The sequence below is a fragment of the Eumetopias jubatus genome, unplaced genomic scaffold (assembly GCF_037043125.1).
Source record: "Eumetopias jubatus isolate StellerSeaLion01/CBP00866 unplaced genomic scaffold, mEumJub1_p1.0 scaffold_15, whole genome shotgun sequence".
NCBI lineage: Eukaryota > Metazoa > Chordata > Mammalia > Carnivora > Otariidae > Eumetopias > Eumetopias jubatus.
In genome coordinates this window covers 85,137,494-85,156,191 of record NW_028274821.1, presented here as the reverse complement: position 1 = coordinate 85,156,191, position 18,698 = coordinate 85,137,494, and the positions used below count along the sequence as shown (strand labels likewise).

Here is an 18,698-nt window from a genome sequence, read left to right as displayed (position 1 = left end):
TTTACAACCCTGAGATCAAGCGTCACATGCTCTACTGACTAAGCCAGCCAGGTGCTCCTTTGTGATCAATATTCTGAAGCAATCACACCTACTTAGGCTGTATTGCTGGTAAAATCCTTTTAATAGAGGTTTTTGCACTTGGGCTATCCATTTTTTCACCTACCAAAGTAGGTAAGAGCAAGAGGGCTACATAGTGCAAAAAAATATTTTGGAGGTATAAAACAGCTAAGGTTTCATTTAACTTTTCTGAAAGTTTGTCATTTAATAAAAATGTAGAATTTATTAGTCAACTACAGTCACAATACAGTCATTATAGATTTCCCCTTCTGTATTCATCCCGCCGAACACAAAACAGAGCAATGTGTCTGTCTGACTTTCCTCATGTAAATCACCACCTTGGGTCACTCCTTTGTTGGTGGACTCCCCTTTCTCAGTATCACAGTTTAGAGTGAGAGAATTTGAATCTTCTTTCTCAGAAGTACACATCACAGGCCATGGAATGACACACATGGAATGATCCAATCGTCCAGGGGGTAGAAAAGTATCAAATTTAAGCAAGGTCCAATGCTGCTTTTCTATGTTAGAGAAAAGACAAATATACAAAGACTCTGTGTTAAGACATTTCCAGAAATGCTCAGTGATTTGCTGTATCAGCCCTAACAGAAATAGGAAATAAAAGAAAAAAAATCTGGGGCGCCTGGGTGGTGCAGCTGGTTAGGCATCCGACACTTGGTTTTGGCTGAGGTCCTATTTTCAGGGTTGTGATGTCGAACCCTGCATCTGGCTCTGCGCTCAGTGTGGAGTCAGCTTGGGAGTCTCCCCTTCCCTCTGCCCCTCCTGTTCTTGCTGTCTCTCTCTCTCATAAATAAATAAATCTTAAAAAAAAAAAAACAACTAATGGCAGTGTTACTGCTTCCATGATGTCATTCATTCCCTAGAAGTTTGGTTTTCATTTCTTTGGATTTAGATGTGGAGAGAAAAGCCAAAGCACTGTAATACTTTTCAAAGAATGGTCACATTTGTTTAAAGACCCACAGTGAACACCTGCTCACCTATGTGATACTGGTACATTGTATCCAGGGCTCCTGTGGGAGTCATCCCTCCAAAGATATACAGGTGTTTCCCCACAACCACAGCTGAGTGGGCAGCACAGCCTGTGGGAGATGACCCAGTGGGACTTAGCTTCTGCCACTTCATGTCACCTGCCAAGAGAAAGAGAGCGGGTACAATGTGACCTAGAATATGGACTCCCACCTTACCTGTCAGACTCCTGCAGTGTGCAAACCAATCACGGAAGGTCATTCGCTAAGCACTCTGGGAGGTAATACAGCAAGGTTTAATGGACACAGAAATCACTTGGGGGAGCTTCAAATTCTGTTTGGGTGTCCAGGGAGGGAGGAGGACCTCAGTAGTCGATAGTTTTAGCGAGCATCTCAGGTGATTCTGATGTAAGCGGTCTTTGGAGTACACTGAATAATAGGATATTATCTTTGGTGATTGTCACCATTTACTACTTTGGAGCCTGGAAGGAGTTGAGTTCCATGTCTGTGTGTGCACGTTTTAAATACTAGCAGTTTCTTAGAAAGCAGCACCTTTATGAGTGCTGCCTAGGCACTTTAAAGATTTTGCTTGCTCACAACAGTCCTCTGAAACTGCTATTACTTCTGCCTACTCTCTTTTTACTGGTGAAGAAACGAATCAAAGAGGGAGATACTTGTCCAAGATCTCACAGCCAGCAAGAGGCACAGCTAGCCTGATACTCGGGTCTGATGCTAGAACCTGTGTTCTCCACACTGTAAGGTGCTACCTCAAGCACCTGCTCCCAACCTATTTCTGCAAGGATATTTGCATCTTTTCAAACAAGCATTGAAATGAGGCATGATATTATTGGATTTTAGGTTTAGAGAATTACCAGGGTAGGAAAGGAAGAGAAATAGCCAGAAAGTAGTTCCTCAGCTGAAGGAGTAGGACTTTCTTTTTTAAAATACGCATTAAGGAGCGCCTGGGTGGCTCAGTTGTTAAGTGTCTGCCTTCAGCTCAGGTCATGATTCCAGGGTCCTGGAATCGAGCCCCAAATCAGGCTCCCTTCTCCCTCTCCCACTCCCCCTGCTTGTGTTCCCTCTCTTGCTGTGTCTCTGTCAAATAAATAAATAAAATCTTAAAAAATATATATGCCTTAAAACCCCAGTTGAGGGGCGCCCAGGTGGCCCAGTCAGTTAGTATCTGCCTTTGGCTCAGGTCATGATCCCAGCGTTCTGGGATCAAGCCCTGTGTCTGGGTCCCTGCTCAGCAGGGAACCTGCTTCTCCCTCTCCCTCTGCCCCTCCCCCCTCCCCCTGCTCATGCTCTCTCTCTCTCTCTGTCGAATAAATAAAGTCTTTTAAAAAAATCAATAAATAATTTAAAAATAAAATCCCAGTTGACTGCTGCAAGGAACACTTCTGTGAAGATATTTTCCATCTGTCAATTCAAGGCAGGGGACCAGCATCTCAGAGTTGGAAGGGAGATCACCCAACCTAGCCAAAACAAGAATCCCAGCCAGTATCACCTAGCCTCAGATGTCACCAAGCCAGAGAATCCATTGTTGGGCAAGGTAGCCCAATACACCACATAGCACTTCTTGTGCCTTCTGCCCACTGTTCCAATTCTTGTAGTCTAAAGTAACGCAAAAGATGTTCATTTGTTTGTCCATTCAAGATACACACTCATCACCCTCAATCTACCAGACACTGTGTTAAGGGCTGGAAATAAACTGGGAAACAAAAGAGACATAGCCCCTGCCCTAAGGAAGCTCACAGTCTGAAAGAATGACCCAGAATAAGTCAAGGATCTCTATGACACATCAGCCCTTTAGACCCTTAGAGACAATTCTCATGTTCTCCCTAACTTTCCTCTTCCTGGGGTGGGTGTGTGTGTGTGTGTGTGTGTGTGTGTGTGTGTGTGTGTGTTTAAGATTTATTTATTTGAGAGAGAGAGAGGGAGAGCACAGAGGGAGAAACAGACTCCCTGCTGAACAGAGAGCCCCATGTGGGACTCAATCCCAGGACCCTGAGATCATGACTTGAGCCGAAGGCAGATGCTTAACCAACTGAGCCACTGAGGCACCCTTCTTCCTGGTGTTTTCAACCATTTAGCGTGGCAATTCTGGTCACCAACCTCCAGACACACTCGAAGTTGTCCATGCCCCTCATGGGCATAAGGTTAATCATTAATGTCAGCCAGGGAATCCAGTCAGGAAATACAAAGCATAATGAATTTTAATGAAAGAGTAGGGTTGTTGGAAGCATAAGAGATAATTAATGCCTGTGTATATAGCAAGTACTCAGAAAGGGATTGCTTTCATTGGTATTATTATTATTATTCAGGCCACATTTGACAGAAATCTAGCCAAGATTCTGCTGGCTGGCCAAGGTATCCATACTTATGAGCAAAGCTGTATTCTGTCAAAGATATTTTATTTAATTTTAAGTGGACAAGCCCCCATGCCCTCTACCCTACTTACTTATATCAATGCAATGGAGATCATCATAGAATTTGTCCCCTGCCAAGCCTCCATGGATGAAGAGCTTTGTCCCTGCTGCCACCATCACATGACCATGCCGGGGGGATGGAGGTTTGCCAAGTGTCTCTGGCTGTGACCAGGTCAGAGTGTCTAGAAAAGTAAATTCATTGACATCTGATGAAAAAGCTAGGAAGAACATGAGAAACAGACCCAAGCTTCATTTCCCAGCAAGCAGAGATGCTCAAAGCCGAAAGTGACCTTGGGGTCATTCACTCCAACGTGCCAACCCAATCCAGGCCTCCCTTCTCCTACAGCCTGTACAGCCTCTGCCTGAACACTTCCAGGGCTGGAGAATTCACTACCTAACATGCCTGCCCCTTCTACAGGACATTAGGGAACTATTCCTTGCTTTGACCTAGAACTGCCCCAGAGTTCAAAAGAATGAGTGCTTCTTCCCTGACAGGCCTTCAGAGTCTTCCTTTTTCAAGACGATATCTTTTAATTGATTTGCTGGAAGCGTGGGGGAAAAAAAGACTACTTTAGGAGTTAGCAGGGCCTGCCAAAGTGGCAGTATAGGGTGAGCGTTAGAACACGGGGCATGGAGTTAAAACTGGCTCATTTCACTGAATAACTTTGTGGCCTTGCACCAGGGAATTCCTTTAAGCTCTAGTTTTTACAGTTGTCAAATGGGGATAAAGATACTACCTAGCTCTCAGGGTTAAAGTATGGATTAAATGAGATGATGTACATAAGGCTCAGGCTCAGAGGAAGCACTCCGTGCATGAAAGGTTGTGTTAGAATTACTGTTTGTGGCATGCCTGAAGGTTGTGCATGGAGCCCCACTGTTCAAAGGAATACAGTTTGAAATAATCTGAAAAAGGTTTATGCACAAACACATTCATCACAGCATTGTTTGTAATAGAGAAGAACTGAAAATAGCTTCAGTGCACCAACAGGTGAATGGTTGTTATTGCTACAGTCAAGATAGAATACTATGTATTTATTAAAAATGTTGATAATTGAGGCACCTGGCTGGCTCAGTCAATAGTGCATGTGACTCTTAATCTCAGGGTCAGTTCAAGCCCTACATTGGGCGTGGAGCCTACTTAATACAAACAAATAAATAAAAATATTGAAGGCTTCACGATCACAGGGGAAGTGCTTAAGTGAAAAATATAGGATACAAATATTACATGTAGAATTATCTCTGCTATTTTTAAAGATTTTATTTATTTTATTAAGTAAACTCTACCCCCAACGAGTGCCATGCTCTACCAACTGAGCCAGCCAGGTGCCCCATCTCTGCTATTAAAAAAAAAAAAAAAGATTGGATGGAAACACACTGAGATGTTAATACTTTGGGAGTGATAGTATTTTATATATATATATGTATATGTATATATATATATATATATATATACATTTTCTTCCTCATTCCTTAGAGTTTCATGTATTCAAAATCAACATTATTTAACATTTTAAAAATTGCCTTAAAAGATTTGCAAAGTCCGTTCTTTCAGGAAAGAGAAAAGTCATACTGTGATGTGTCTTCATTCTTCTAATTTTACTTTGTAAGTTTGAAATTTTGATTATTGCATCTTCTCAAAAAAAGGGCTGCATCTCTCGTGAAAAACACACATGAAAACTATTTTTGTCACATGTTATTTGTAAATTGTTATTCATAAATGCCTACTAGTAAGAGGAAGAAATGCAAATAAATGCTCCTTACACAAAATCCTGGCAAGAGGTCTCATAATTCTAAATGTTTGCGTCATTTTCACCCAGTAATTCCACTCCATCTCCTCCATATAAATGTTTGTAATACATACAAAAATTAATGTATATGTTCACTGTAACACTGTCAGCAAAAAGTCAGTCAGTAGGAAAATGAATGAATGAATGAGTGAATAAGGAATACCCACAGGATATGCTCTGCAAGGGAATTGGTAATGACTTAGAAGACATCCATGATCTGTTATTAAACAGAGGGATCATTAACAGTTCATATTCCTGAGGTGCTCCCTATATGCCAGGTACTGTGCTATGCACTATATCACATTATCTCATTTAATCTTTCCAGCTTTTTAGTAGGCACTATTACTATCTCTATTTTGCAGATCAGCAAACTAAGACCTAGAGACTAATTAACTAATCGAAAGTAATCCAGAAAGTAAGTGTCAGATCTGGTCCTGCATCCAGGCTAGGTGGCTTCGAAATACATGCTTTCGACTCCTGAGATTTAGCCTCACCCCTGCATAAGTAAGCTGTAGAACGGTATTTATAATCTGATCCCATGTATGTGTTTTAAGGTTTCTATATCATTTCAAAATTCACAGAAAATTCATAAATGTCCATTTACACATATATGTATGATTTAGAAATGCATAGGCAAGTCTGGAAGGAGACATCAGGAACTGTTAAGAGTTTTCCCTCTGTTTGGGGCGTGGGAAGGAAAGGCTAAAGGGGAAACTTTCACTTTTTTTCCTTTCTAAATTACACTGTTTAAATATTTTAAATTGATCATTTATACCTTTTTAAATGCACATGTCGCTGTGGGAGGAACATATTAGCTAAGGGACGTGTTGAAGACATCTAAAAGTGAGACACTCAGAGTGTCATTTTCTATCCCCTGCCTCCTACATCAGGTAAGCTGTAGGCTGGGGTGGCTCTGACCTGGTTAAGTGGCAGCCCCAAGGGGCCCGCCAGTCCATACTTGCGTCAAACACATGCAGCTTCACATCCTGCACAGGCTGGGCACCTCTCTCTCCGCCCCCAAAGACATACAGTTGGTTTCCAATGGCTGCAGAGGATGTGTGGAATGTTCTTGGAGATGGTGGAGGGCTGATCACCTCTGGCATGGTCCAAGTCCTCGTTTCTGGTCCAGAGAGAGAAGGCAGGCACCTAAAATATCCAGGCTGATGGACCTCTGATCTTGACTCTGAGGCTAGGCAGGGTTACCTTCCACACCCCCAACCCCAACAGGGACAGCAGAGGTCCAGGTAGGTAGGGTTCTTGTGCTAGCGAAGTCAAGGCGGGGTGGCAGGGGATACTGAGAATTTTCCCAGATTGAGTCAAATCCCCAAGATTGAAAAGTCACACACACAATTGAGAATGAGGTCGATTTGTTTTTGGAGATCTTCCTTCAAACATCCTCTCTGAACGCTCTTCTCCTTTGCTCACTTCCCTGCCCTGGGCCCATTCAGAGGAGCCCAACACCTGCTAAAATTCTCCCCACTAGAGGCTAGAATTAAATGTTCCCAATTTCCCAGAACACGTGGCCATTAAAAGAAAATAGACAAAGCAATCACAGTGTCAGTAGTAATAATAATAGCTCCTTCTAAATAGTACATACTAAGTAAATATTAGTTTCTCCATTTTACAGATAAGGGAACTGAAGCAGAGACAGATGAAGTCATTTGTTTAAAGTGACATGGCTAGGGACGCCTGGCTGCCTCAGTCGGTGGAGTGTGCAACTCTTGATCTTGGGGTTATGAATTTGAGTGCCACGCTGGATGTAGAGATTTACTTAAAAAATAAAATCTTAAATAAAATAAAATAAAGTGACATGGCTAATAAATGGCTGAGTTGGGATTCAGATTCCATTTGGATAACACCAAGATCTATGTATTTTCCACTCTTCTGACTTGAGAATAAAATTTAGCCACCTAGGAGAGGTGCAAAGAAGCTTCTCTCTTTTTAGAATACAGCATGAGTTTTATAGAAACAGATGCATTAATCAAGTACCTTCCTTGTGCAGAATCACTGTCCTTAGCATTCTGTCTGTCATCCCCACTTAACTCTAGGAGGTGGCTGGAAAGTACCTCATTTTGCAGATGAGGGAACTGAAGCTCAGAAAATTTAAATCCTTCCCCCCAGGTCACAGCGCTTGTGAGTAGCAGAGCAGAGGTTTGAACTCAGATCTGTCAAGCCTCCCACACTCGCACCACCACCACAGCACACCAGGAATTATTTCTTGCCTGGGAAATTCTGTGCCTTTTGCAAAGGTCTTCATTCAGCATATACAGAGTGCCACAGAAAGCATCTGTAATATGTATGGGACTCAAACATGAACCTCGAGACGAAACAAGTCTCAGCCTATATCCAAAGCAAAATGTAATTTTCTCTAGAGCTATGAATCTTGGGGAGCTTTTGAATCTTAAGGGGAGTTAGAAGGTGCACAACCTCCGGGATCAGAAGATCCTGAGATTGTGTCGCTCCCAAGTCAAAACACTAGCACAAATAATTACAAAGGAGTCCTAAGCCATTTGACAAACTGGCCTTAGTAACAAAATAGCTAACGATTCACATTTTTCCTATTTCTCGGGCATGGTGTCAAATTATACTTTCTAGGAGAGGAAAGGGATCTGGTAGAAAATCAACTCCTCTGACAGAGGCTTCCCAAATTCTCTGTATTTTATTCAAATGGATGCCATCATTGAAAATCAACAGACCAGGGATCCAGAACTGATTTCCATCTGCCAAACCATAGCTACATCAACCACAACCACAATTATCGAGCATTAACTGTGTACTAGGCATTGAGTAAATTTAAATCCTTGCCAAACTTAACAAGGTAAGAACTATGACTAACCCAATGTGATGGAAGACCACCTGTTTGCAAACAAGCATCTGATTGAGAGAGCACTGGGCAAGAGCTGACTGTCATGTGAAAAATGTCCAGGTTGCTAATCATTAACAAAATGTATATTTAAATAAATAGATACAAATTTGTTGGTCTATCAAATCAGCAGTGTTTAAAAATGATAAATGAAGTGTTATCTGGCTGGCTCAGTCAGGTGGACCATGTGACTCTTGGATCTCAGGGTTGTGAGGTCAAGCCCCACATTGGGCACAGAGATTACTTAAAAACAAAATCTTGGGGCACCTGGATGGCTCAGTGGGTTAAGCATCTGACTCTTGATTTCAGCTCAGGTCTTGATCTCAGGGTTGTGAGTTCAAGCCCATGTGAGTTTGAGCCCCATGTTCAAGCCCCCGGTTGTGAGTTCAAGCCCCATTAAAATTAATAAATAAAATATAAAAAAAGAGAGACAAATTCAGTGCCAGTCAGGAGTGAAAATGCACTATTGATCATAGCTGGAGAGAGGCGCAGTTGGAAAATTCTGGAGAGCAACTGGGTAGCATGTATCCAAAGTTTTTTAGTTCTGGGTATGAATTCTAAGCAAATAATTGTCAATGACTTCTGAACAAAGATGTTCACACTTTTGTTATTTATAATGGCAAAAATCTGAAAACAAACTAAATTATGGTATTATCACAAAATGGAGTATCATGCAGCCATTAAAAGTGATGTTAAAGCAAAGTTAATAGGAAACCATTTCTACAGTAATTATGAAATTCAAAGGAAAAAGGTACAATAGTGTAGGGGTGAAAAAGTATGAACTCAGACTTACAGAAATGCAGAGAACTAAAAGAAAGGAAGTATACAGAGAGGTTATCAGTAGCCTGAATGTCACCGGATCGTGGATGTCTTTTGTCCACTTTACGCTTTTCAAATATTTTACAATGAATTATGTTTATAAAGGGAAAATAACAAAAAAAAATTTTAACTACAATTTTTAACAAAAAGACAAGTCCACCTCCCATGGTGGTTCAGGAACATCCTCTCAGGAGAGATGTTCCTAAACTGCTTCGTCTGTGATAAAACTGCCAGTGACACTAGGCAGGAACTTTGCACTGTTTGGCTAAAAGAAACATAAAAGGAGGATCTAGGTCAGGGTTTCTTAACTTTGGCACTACGGGCATTTGAGCCTAGATAATTCGCTATTATGGGGGGCTGTCCTATGTGTTACAGGATGGATAGCAGCATCTCTGGCCTCTGCCCACTAGACGTCAGTAGCAATCCCCCAAGCCCTGAGCTTGATCACCAAAAATGTGTCCAAACGTGGCCAAATGTCCCCTGGGGGGCACAACTGCCCCCACCTGAGACCCCCTGATCTAGGTGACAGGTTCTAGGCTGGTTTAGTCACTGACTCCCTGGTGACTTCAGGAAACTCACTTCCCCTGGACTTGGGTCGCCTTGGCATAGCTGTTCTCTGAAGTTTCTTCTAGCTTTGGCTTTTAAGAAGTTGATAATTGGACATGTTATGAGGTGGGGGTGGGGGTGGGGATGTAATTCTGTTATTTTCATATTCTTCCAGAAGTTAAAATTCCTATTTTCAGGCACCTGGGTGGTTTAGTCAGTTAATCGTCCACCTTCAGCTCGGGTCATGATCTCAGGGTCCTGGGATCGAGCCCCATATCGGGCTCCCTGCTCAGTGGGGGGGTCTGCTTCTCCCTCTCTCTCTCTAGCTCTCTCCCCCACTCATGCTCTCTTGCTCTCTCAAATAAATAAAATCCTTAAAAAAATTAAAAAATAAAAATTCCTATTTTCTATGAGGTTAGCAAAGTTAAATGAATTATTCAGGACAATCCAAATGAGTTTTGCTCCAGGAAATGGAATTGGATTTCTTTCTTTATTTAGGTAAATGAAAATAACTTTTGGCTACTTACCAGGATTCAGAACTTGTAGGCAATTTCGATTTCCTGACTGGTCAGCACCTCCAAACACCCAGATGGTATGAGGTGCACAAGAGGGAATGAAGCTGGCATGCTCGTAACGGGGCAAAAGGCCCTCCGCGGCAGCCAAATCCCACCGGTGTGTTCCTAGAAGACATTTCATTCAGCCCCTGCATTGGAGCTGCCAATTGCTTCTATCAGTTGACAGCCTTGGGGGACAGTAGTGAGGAGAAAAGGGTCCAAGGCATAAGTGAACAACCATCAGGTCACTAACAGGGAATATAGTCAAATTCTAAAAAGTTCTATAATAGAACTTCAGGGGCTGTCTGCCTAGTCCAGAAATGCTTCTCTAGGGAAACTGTCCCCGTTCTCCCAACCATGGGGGTAGAGATCACAGAAGACCTATTTGTATTACAACACCTTGACTTTGATTGGGTCAAAGGTAGTCACTTGACCCAAAATGGGTCAATCAGATCCTCCTTCCAGAGAAGTTGGAATTCAAACAGATTTCTGGATTTCTTCTATCATGTGTGGAGAAGCAGCTAAAGCCAAAGTATGAAGAAGAGAAAAGAAACGTCTACATAAAGAAGCAGATCTCCCCAGAGAGAGTGAGGGAAAAAGTAGATGGTTTCTGATGGCTTTCCAATTCCTATTTCTGCTCTTTCCTGAGGCTAGGCTGTATTTCCTATGTTTGGATTCTTCCTTTTTTTTTTTTTTTTTTTTTGCTAGTTTAAGAGAGTTTCTATTACCTGCAACTAAACAATTTCTGGCTAAAACAGGTTCACAAATGCCAAGGGGAGTAAGCTATTATCCCCATTTTACAGGACACTGAAGCCCAGATGGTTTAGACAGGTTAGCCAGGGTCCCAAAACTAGTACTAGGTCCCACCAAAGATGTACATGAACTAGACAGTGAGTTTCTTGAGGGCTGGCAGAGATTTCACTTGCTTTGATTTCCTACTGCCGGGTGTAGAAATTCAAATGCCTATGTAGGAGTGAATGTGGCAAATTGGGGGATGAGAACCCCACTGAGAGGCGGCATCTCTACTGTTGTCATGTAGACATGCAGGCCTACTGATGTCAGATCTCCCAAAATTATCAGGAGAAGCCAAACCATTTCCATTTTTATATGTAGACCCTTGCACATTCATTTGGTGAACAACTCAGATTAAAACGATAACAGCAACGTGACATGGACCTAACAAAACGTATATGTGGGCCACTGGTTTTCTTCAGCCCATGGTGTATAGCACAGAGTGGTCACCATTCATTCCTTCTTCATTCATTCACTCATCCATCCATCTATCCACCCAAATACTTAAAAAGCACCTACTCTGGGCACCTGGGTGGCTCAGATGGCTAAGCGTCTGCCTTCGGCTCAGGTCATGATCCCAGAGTCCTGGGATCGAGTCCCACATTGGGCTCCCTGCTCCTTGGGAGCCTCCTTCTCCCTCTGCCTCTCTCTCTCTCTCATGAATACATAAATAAAATCTTTAAAAAAAAAAAAGCACCTACTCTGGGGGCACCTGGGTGGCTCAGTGGGTTAAGCATCTGACTCTTGATTTTGGCTCAGGTCATGATCTCAAGGACAGGAGATTGGGCCCCGAGTGGGGCTCTGCGCTCAGAGCACGGAGCCTTCTTGAAGAATCTCTCCTGCCCTCTCTCTCCGCACCCCCCTTCTGTTTGTGCCCTCACTCACTCACTCTCTTAAAAAAAAATTTAATTAATTTTTTAAAAAGCACCTACTCCATGCCATGCACTATGGTAGTGGCTGGGGGTACAATGGTGAATAATATAACTATGTTCCTTGTTTCCAAGGAGCTTATACCCTTGTGGGGAAGACAGACAAGATACAATCACATGTGATAAGGGCTGTGAAGGGGGAATGGGAAAGTGAAGAATACTATGGAAATATAGAGGGCGGGTTATGACATTGTGATTTATATTAATATATACGTTATCTTTGTCAGTTCCAGGCACAGAGCTCTTAAAATCCTTGGAATTTCCCAAATTATAAGATTGAAAAAGGTGTCTTATGTAACAAGCTCCTGTCAACCATACCTGGGTTTATGTATAAACCCAGGGGGGGACTTCTGGAAAGCCCTAAGGATGGAGGCTGGTTGCCAGGGGAAACAACCATATGATCAGAAGGTTGGGACTTTCAGCCCCAGCCTCCCACCCCCACCTCTGGGAAGGGTAGAGGGTCTATAGGTTGAATCAATCACCAATGGCCAGTAATTTAATCAATCACACCTATGTAAAGAAGCCTCCAAAAAAACCCAGAAGAAGGAGTTTGGAAAGCATCCAGGTTGGTAAACACATGGAGGTGCTGGTAGGATGGTACACCTGTAGAGGATATGGAAGCTCTGTGCCCTTCCCCCATGCCTTCCCCTATGCATCTCTTCCATCTGGCTGTTCCTGAGTTATAACCTTTTATAATAAACCAGTGATCTAGTAAGTAAACTATTTTCCCAAGTTCTGTGAGCCACTCCAGCAAATTAATGGAACCCGAGGAGGGGATCATGGGAATCTCTGATTTATACTTGGTAGGTCAGAAGCACAGGCAATGAACTGAACTTTTGGGTAGTGTCTGGAGTAGGGCAGGGGTGGGAGAGTCGTATAGGACTGAGCCCTTCACCTGTGGGATCTGATGCTAAGTCCTGGGGGATCTTGTCAGAACTGAATTACGTTGGAGGATACTCAGCAGGTGCTGCAGAATTGATGTGGGGAAAGATCCCCAGACATTTGGGGGCCAGAAATGAAGTACTGAGACTAGTGTTGAGAGGAGATGTATGAGTAGAGAAGGAACACAGAATGGTTTCTCCTTTCCAATGGTAGTGCCTAAACTAGTCCAGAAGTATCAGGGGAAGCTTCCTGATGGAAGTGATCATTAATCTGAGATCGGAAAGATGAATAGCCAGGTGATAAGGAAAGGGAAGAGCCTTCCAAGCAGACAGAGCAATATGTAAAAAGGCTTGGAGACCAGAGATTCAGACATGTCCAAGGAACGGAAGGATACTCAGTGTAGCAAACGTGGGTTTGGGAGAGCCAAGAAATGAGTTGGGAAAGGCTTGAAACATGGGAGTGACATGGTCAGATTTGTATTTTAGACAATACTCTCCGGCTAGGTATAGAAAATGCACCATCCAGGGGTAAACTTGGAAGCAGTGAGACCAGAGAAGAGGCTGTTGGAATGTCTAATAGAGAAGCAATAATGCTTGGACTGTAGTGGTAGTAGGCAAAATGGACAGACAAGGATGAAGATGGCGACACTTAGGACTTGGTGATTAATTGGATATGTGGATAGAAAAGGAGGTCTTTTCCTCTGTCTCCCAGAGGAATATTTGATGAAGGAATGGTTGGATGTTCAGGGCTCTAAACAGACTCTGTATCCCCCAAAAAGAAGATATTGGTTGGGTGGATGTGTTCCAGAGGTCTTCTGAGACCTTAGGGACTTCTCAGTGATGTTCATTTTCTTAGAGGAGAACCCTGCTCTCTGGCCTGAACTGGCGTTCTTACGAATGCTCTGGTCATGTCCAGTAGCACCAGCCCTGCTCTCTGGCCACAAGGCACCCGCCCCACTGCTGCTGGTCTTACCCAGATCCATAGTGTGCACATCTGAGAAGCTCCTGTTTGGATCTGCTCCCCCAACAATGAAGACCTTCCCTCTCTTGGCGTCACCGACTGGGGGTAAATATGAACAGCTGTGGCCAACCCGAGCACAGGGGCCGTCTCCAGGGGGGGTCAAGGTGTACCTGTCAGAGGGAGGATGTATTCAGGAGACCCGGGCAGCGATGTGTTCTTTCCACTCCTCATGAAATACTCCCCAGATTGAGGGCTCTTATACACACATACACACTAAGTTGTATCCAGCAGAGCGGTATTTTCCCGATTAATAATACTACCTTCCATTTGCACATAACCTTTGACTTTTCAGTTTTGTCACTACTTTTGTCTCACATTAACCTAACGGGGATGCACTGGACTAGAAACTGTCTCCATTGGGTGGGCAGGGAAACTGACAGCCAGAAAAGTTCAGTGGTGTGTCCTGGCACGAGATGGGAGTCATGAGTATGGTTTGTGAATTCAGGCAGACCAGGCGCAAGCCCCAGGTCAGATGCTTTCGAGATGTGTGACCCTTCAGAAGTCATTTAACCTTTCTAAACCTTCCTTAATTTCGTTTGTAAAATGAAGATGGCCGTAGTTCTTACCCAGGAAGGGGAAACAAAGGTCTTGTAACAGTGCAGGAAGGGCTCAGTAAATGGTGGCTAGAGCTTCAGGTGCACTCACATAGGAACCTACTGCCTTAACACTCTTTAGCCACTAGCCTGAGAGGCACTGTCAAGTAATATTCTCCAGGATGTATTGATTTTAAGAGCTTTCCCAGATTATTTATAACACTTGAGTTGATGGAAGCCAGAGCTAGGACTCTGAAAAAATCAAATATAGGATCCATCCATCCCATTCTCTAAAGTTGTTCTGAACACTGACTCTAAAAACATACTTCAAACTTCCTGGTTGGAAAAGAAAATTCTGTAGCTGTTTTTCAGGACCTGTCTCGTTAGACCTCTCTGGCATTTGGTAGTCCTGACTCTTCCTTCCTTCTCAAACCTTTCTCCTTATCTGGTTGCCCACATCCCTTCCTTTTGGTTCTCCACCCATCTTTTTGGCTGCTCTTTTCTGTTTCCTTGCTCTGACTCCACCCCCACCAGCTGTCCCCTGAGCCTCAGTACCCCTGGATTCTCTTCCCTCCTCTACGTTCGCTTGCCCTATCAAGTTCATCTGCACTGATGGTTTGTTTCAGTTACCACCCACCTATATATTCATCAGTGATTTCCAAGTCTCTATTTCTTTTCCAGATCCCTCTTCTGATAACCAGATTCACACATCCTATTATCACCTGAATGATTACTAACAATGTACCATGCCTGCTGCTAACTTTGTTATAATCCTGGTTTCCCTTAATCTGCACAAAACCCCTTTGAGGACTATTATCGTCACCTGCTTTTTACACCTGAGGGCCCAAGACTTAGAAAGGTTAAATAACTTATCCAAGAGCACACAGCCACCCAGATACATGGTGAAGAAGACAGAAAGTTCCTGCCCTCAGGGCCCTTACAGATTAGTTGGGAAGAGAAACATTAAATGGAAAATTTCACAAATATCCATTTTAATTGTGCTGTAAAGGAGTACAAGGGAAATATTGCATGACAGCATATCATAAGGGGACTTTACCCTATATAAGGAGAGGTGGGAGAAGAAGGTGGTCGAGAAGGCTTCCTGAAGAAGCATCATTTGAACTGAGCTCTGAAGTATGAGTAGAAGTTAGCTGGGCAAAGAGAGGGATGAAAGATGGAGGGAAAGAGTGACCCAGGTAGAGACCAGCACATACAGTACCAGCGTTTGCAGTGCAAGGCATGTTAAAGAAGACAAAGAGAACAAAGGATGAGTTAGGGTACTTGAGGTTGGAAAGACAGGCAGGGACAGATCGTGCAAGGTCCAATGGGCCATTTTAAGGACTCTGCTTTTTATCTTAAGATCAAAGAGGCACAAGGGGCGCCTGGGTGGTTCAGGTGGTTAAGCATCTGCCTTGGGCTTGGGTGATGATCTCAGGGTCCTGGGGTTGAGCCCTGTTGTTGGGCTCCCTGCTCAGCGGGGAGCGTGCTTCTCCCTCTCCCTCTGCCCCTTCCCCCCTCTTCATGTGCTCACACACTCTCTCTCTCTCAAATTAATAAATAAAATCTTAAAAAAAAATCAGAGAGGCACAAAAGGGTTTTAAACCAGGGAATGCCAGGATCAGATTTATGCTGGCTGGAGAATAAGAGGGGACACCGGGAAGCCAAACTGAAAGACTCTCCTCCAAGGTCCTACAGAAGCACTGCGTTCTCCCTGAAGCCTTCTGTGAACGCTGTTTCAGTACTGACCACATTTCCTCACCATCACCCGCTCAGTGCAGCCCATGTGACGCCAAGACTTATCACCTTTGTACCTTCAGTACCTACATAGCAGCTGCCCCTGCCAGGCCAGTGTTAGCTGAATAAAGGGTTGGTTGAGCCAGCGGCCGAGAAACAGTAAGGCCAGTTTAATCCAAATCCACTTCCCTGAAAATCTTAAAAGTGAGTCACAGCTTGAGGGAAGACACAGTGTTAGAGCTGAGGATGCCAGATGGTCAGTGCCTTACTCTTCCTAGCAAATGGATTTTAATAAAATCAACATCTGCTCTGTGATAATTATTGCCCCACTATCTCTCCTCTGAAGACCTTTTCAGACAGTGTGAGTCTAATTACCAGCAACTACAGACAGTTTCATTCCTACCCTTTTTCATAGATGGTCAAATATGTTAGTAAACTACGTAAAATGAAACAAAACTCATGCTTTTCTCTGTCTGACTCCTTCCTTACAGACCATGTTGCTTTCCTGGGCTTGCCTCCAGGCTCCAACACTGGTAGCAGCTTCATGGTGTCCTATGCATAAGAAAGAAAGGTACTTTTTAGACATTTATGATTATCTTCCACCTAAAACAGAACAAATCAGGTCACTTCCTTCCTTAAAAACTTTCCTTTTGATGTGCCACTTTCTAGGGTCCGATTAATTTGAATAAGCATTACCAACCCTTTGATATAAACTTATATTTGGGACGCAAATATAACACAATTTTATTAACACAATTATAGAAGTTTTTGGCTAAAGTTTTCTGTGTGTCTGTGATTTTCAATTAAAAAAATTTTCGGGGGGGTTGGTGCCTGGGTGGCTCAGTCGGTTAAGCGTCTGCCTTCCGCTCATGTCATGATCCCGGGGTCCTGGGATCGAGCCCCACATTGGGCTCCCTGCTCAGCAGGGTGTCTGCTTCTCCCTCTCCCTCTGCCTGCCGCTGCCCCTGCTTGTGCGCTCTCTCTCTCTCTCTCACTCTACCAAATAAATAAATAAAATCTTAAAAAAAATTTTTTTTCGGGGTCATAAAATGTTCATGTTCATCAAAAGATAAAATGTTTTATGTTTTATTTATTTTTTTAAGGTTTATTATTTTTTTTAAAGATTTTATTTATTTACTTGACAGACAGCGAGAGAGGGAACACAAGCAGGGGCAGAGGGAGAGGGAGAAGCAGACTCCCTGCTGAGCAGGGAGCAGGACATGGAGCTCGATCCCAGGACCCTAGGATCATGACCTGAGCCGAAGGCAGACGCCTAACGACTGAGTTACCCAGGCGCTGCAGGTTTATTTCTTTTAGTAATCTCTACACCAAACATGGGGCTTGAACTCATGATCCGGAGATCAAGAGTTACATGTTCTTCCAGCTGAGCCAGCCAGGCACCCCAAAAGATAAAATATTTTATTTATTTTTTAAAGATCTATTTGTTGAGGGGGGCAGAAGGAGAAGGAGAAAGAGTCTCAAGCTGACTCAGCCTGGAGTCTGATGAGTGGGCTGGATCCTACCACTCCAGGTATCACCACCCCAGCTGGAAACCAATAGTTGAAGGCTTAACGGACTGTGCCACCCAGGCACTCCAAAGAAAATATTTTAAAAGGCTGGGAAATACTGAACTCTTGAATAAACCCTGGCCTCAGCATGACATTGAAAGCCTTCTGGACTCAATCTTCTCAGGAACTCAGCTCCACAGTTTCTTGCTATAGTGAGCTATTCTTGCTATATTTGTTGTTTCTAACATGGCAGGCCCTTTCATATCTTGCATCTTGTGCTACTTCCCCTACCTGAAATGTCCCTTCCCTTCTTGTCAACTAGGAAACTCCCAGTGAACCTCCAAAGCCCAGTTCAAATGTCCCCCGGCTTCTCAGTATAACCTTCCCTGATTTGTTGCTTTTCATTTACATCCTCAAGTTACTTCCTTCTCCCTCTGAAGGTTATCTATCAAGCCACCATCATTGCAGGGATCACCCTGAATGTAATTATCTATTTAAAGGTCTCTAGATTAGATTCTAGACTAAATTCCAACAGAGGTGGGCCTCTCAGATTCATTCAGAGAACCTGCCAATGGGCTCAGCTTAGAGTAAAACTGAGGGATGAGTGAATGAAGAAAGAAAACGGATGAGATTTCTGGGAGCTAAATGGATAAAACCAACCTTTGGCCTAAGCCCCTGGCCGCGGTCCCCAAAACCCAGTGGGGTAAACTTCGCATGGGCGGGGACTTCCTACAGCCACCGCGGCCAGTCCCATCCCCCAGGCCCATCCCCGCGTGGCCCCGATAGAGGATAGGAGTCAGGGTCGGGAGAGCACAGTCTGGTTCCTTTCCGTCAATGTGGCCGGACCGGAGTCCGATCACGCCCTCCCCACGGCTCTCCACCCGGCCCGGGGCCACTACCCTAAAGGATGCGACCGCCCCCGCCCAGGATAGCGTGAGACCCACGGCCCGGAGAACCCCAGACCCGGACCGCATTACCTGCGGCAGCTTAGGACAGTCCCGGGCTGTGGCTCCGCCCCCAGCGTGGGCGGGGCTTGGGCCGTCGCCCCTCCCCCAGACCCGGAAGAGGGCGGTGGCCAACCGCTCTCCTGCTCTCGACTCCCAGGACCCGGCCTCCAGGGCGCGCCCTTGGAACCCGACCGGGAGAGCTCCTCGCGCCGCCCGCCCGGAGAGTCTGCCAGGCTGTGCGTGTCTCGGGAACCAAACAGGCCGGCAGTCCCTGGGGCCGGTCCTCCCAAGCGGAGTGAATAAGCCAGGGCTACT

General features: G+C 44.2%; 1 protein-coding gene across 2 annotated transcripts; it reads right to left on the bottom strand.

Annotated features, from left to right (window-relative positions):
- Window positions 1-253: 253 nt before the first annotated feature.
- RABEPK (Rab9 effector protein with kelch motifs) lies at window positions 254-18,449 on the bottom strand. Of its 2 annotated transcripts, XM_028107858.2 has the most exons (8): window positions 18,414-18,449; window positions 16,422-16,480; window positions 13,614-13,771; window positions 10,012-10,164; window positions 6,215-6,376; window positions 3,502-3,651; window positions 1,053-1,202; window positions 254-575 (listed from the first exon to the last, which is right to left on the bottom strand). In XM_028107858.2, exons 2-8 carry the CDS (start codon window positions 16,472-16,474, stop codon window positions 283-285), a joined length of 1,119 nt encoding a protein of 372 aa, XP_027963659.1. In that variant the 5' UTR covers window positions 16,475-16,480; window positions 18,414-18,449; the 3' UTR covers window positions 254-282. The 2 variants fall into 2 exon arrangements, with proteins under 2 accessions (XP_027963659.1, XP_027963660.1); XM_028107859.2 differs by lacking the exon at window positions 10,012-10,164.
- Between the last annotated feature and the right edge of the window lie 249 nt (window positions 18,450-18,698).

What these genes read in the sequence shown, in the direction of transcription:
- RABEPK (XM_028107858.2), bottom strand. Translation starts at nt 16,474, where the DNA reads ATGAAGCTGCTACCAGTGTTGGAGCCTGGAGGCAAGCCCAGGAAAGCA. An exon ending in AAGCCCAGGAAAGCAACATG is followed by an intron (nt 13,772 to 16,421) that starts GTCTGTAAGGAA and finishes TCCCTCTGACAG; the next exon opens with GTACACCTTGACCCCCCCTG. An exon ending in CCTACAAGTTCTGAATCCTG is followed by an intron (nt 6,377 to 10,011) that starts GTAAGTAGCCAA and finishes TCTCTGGACCAG; the next exon opens with AAACGAGGACTTGGACCATG.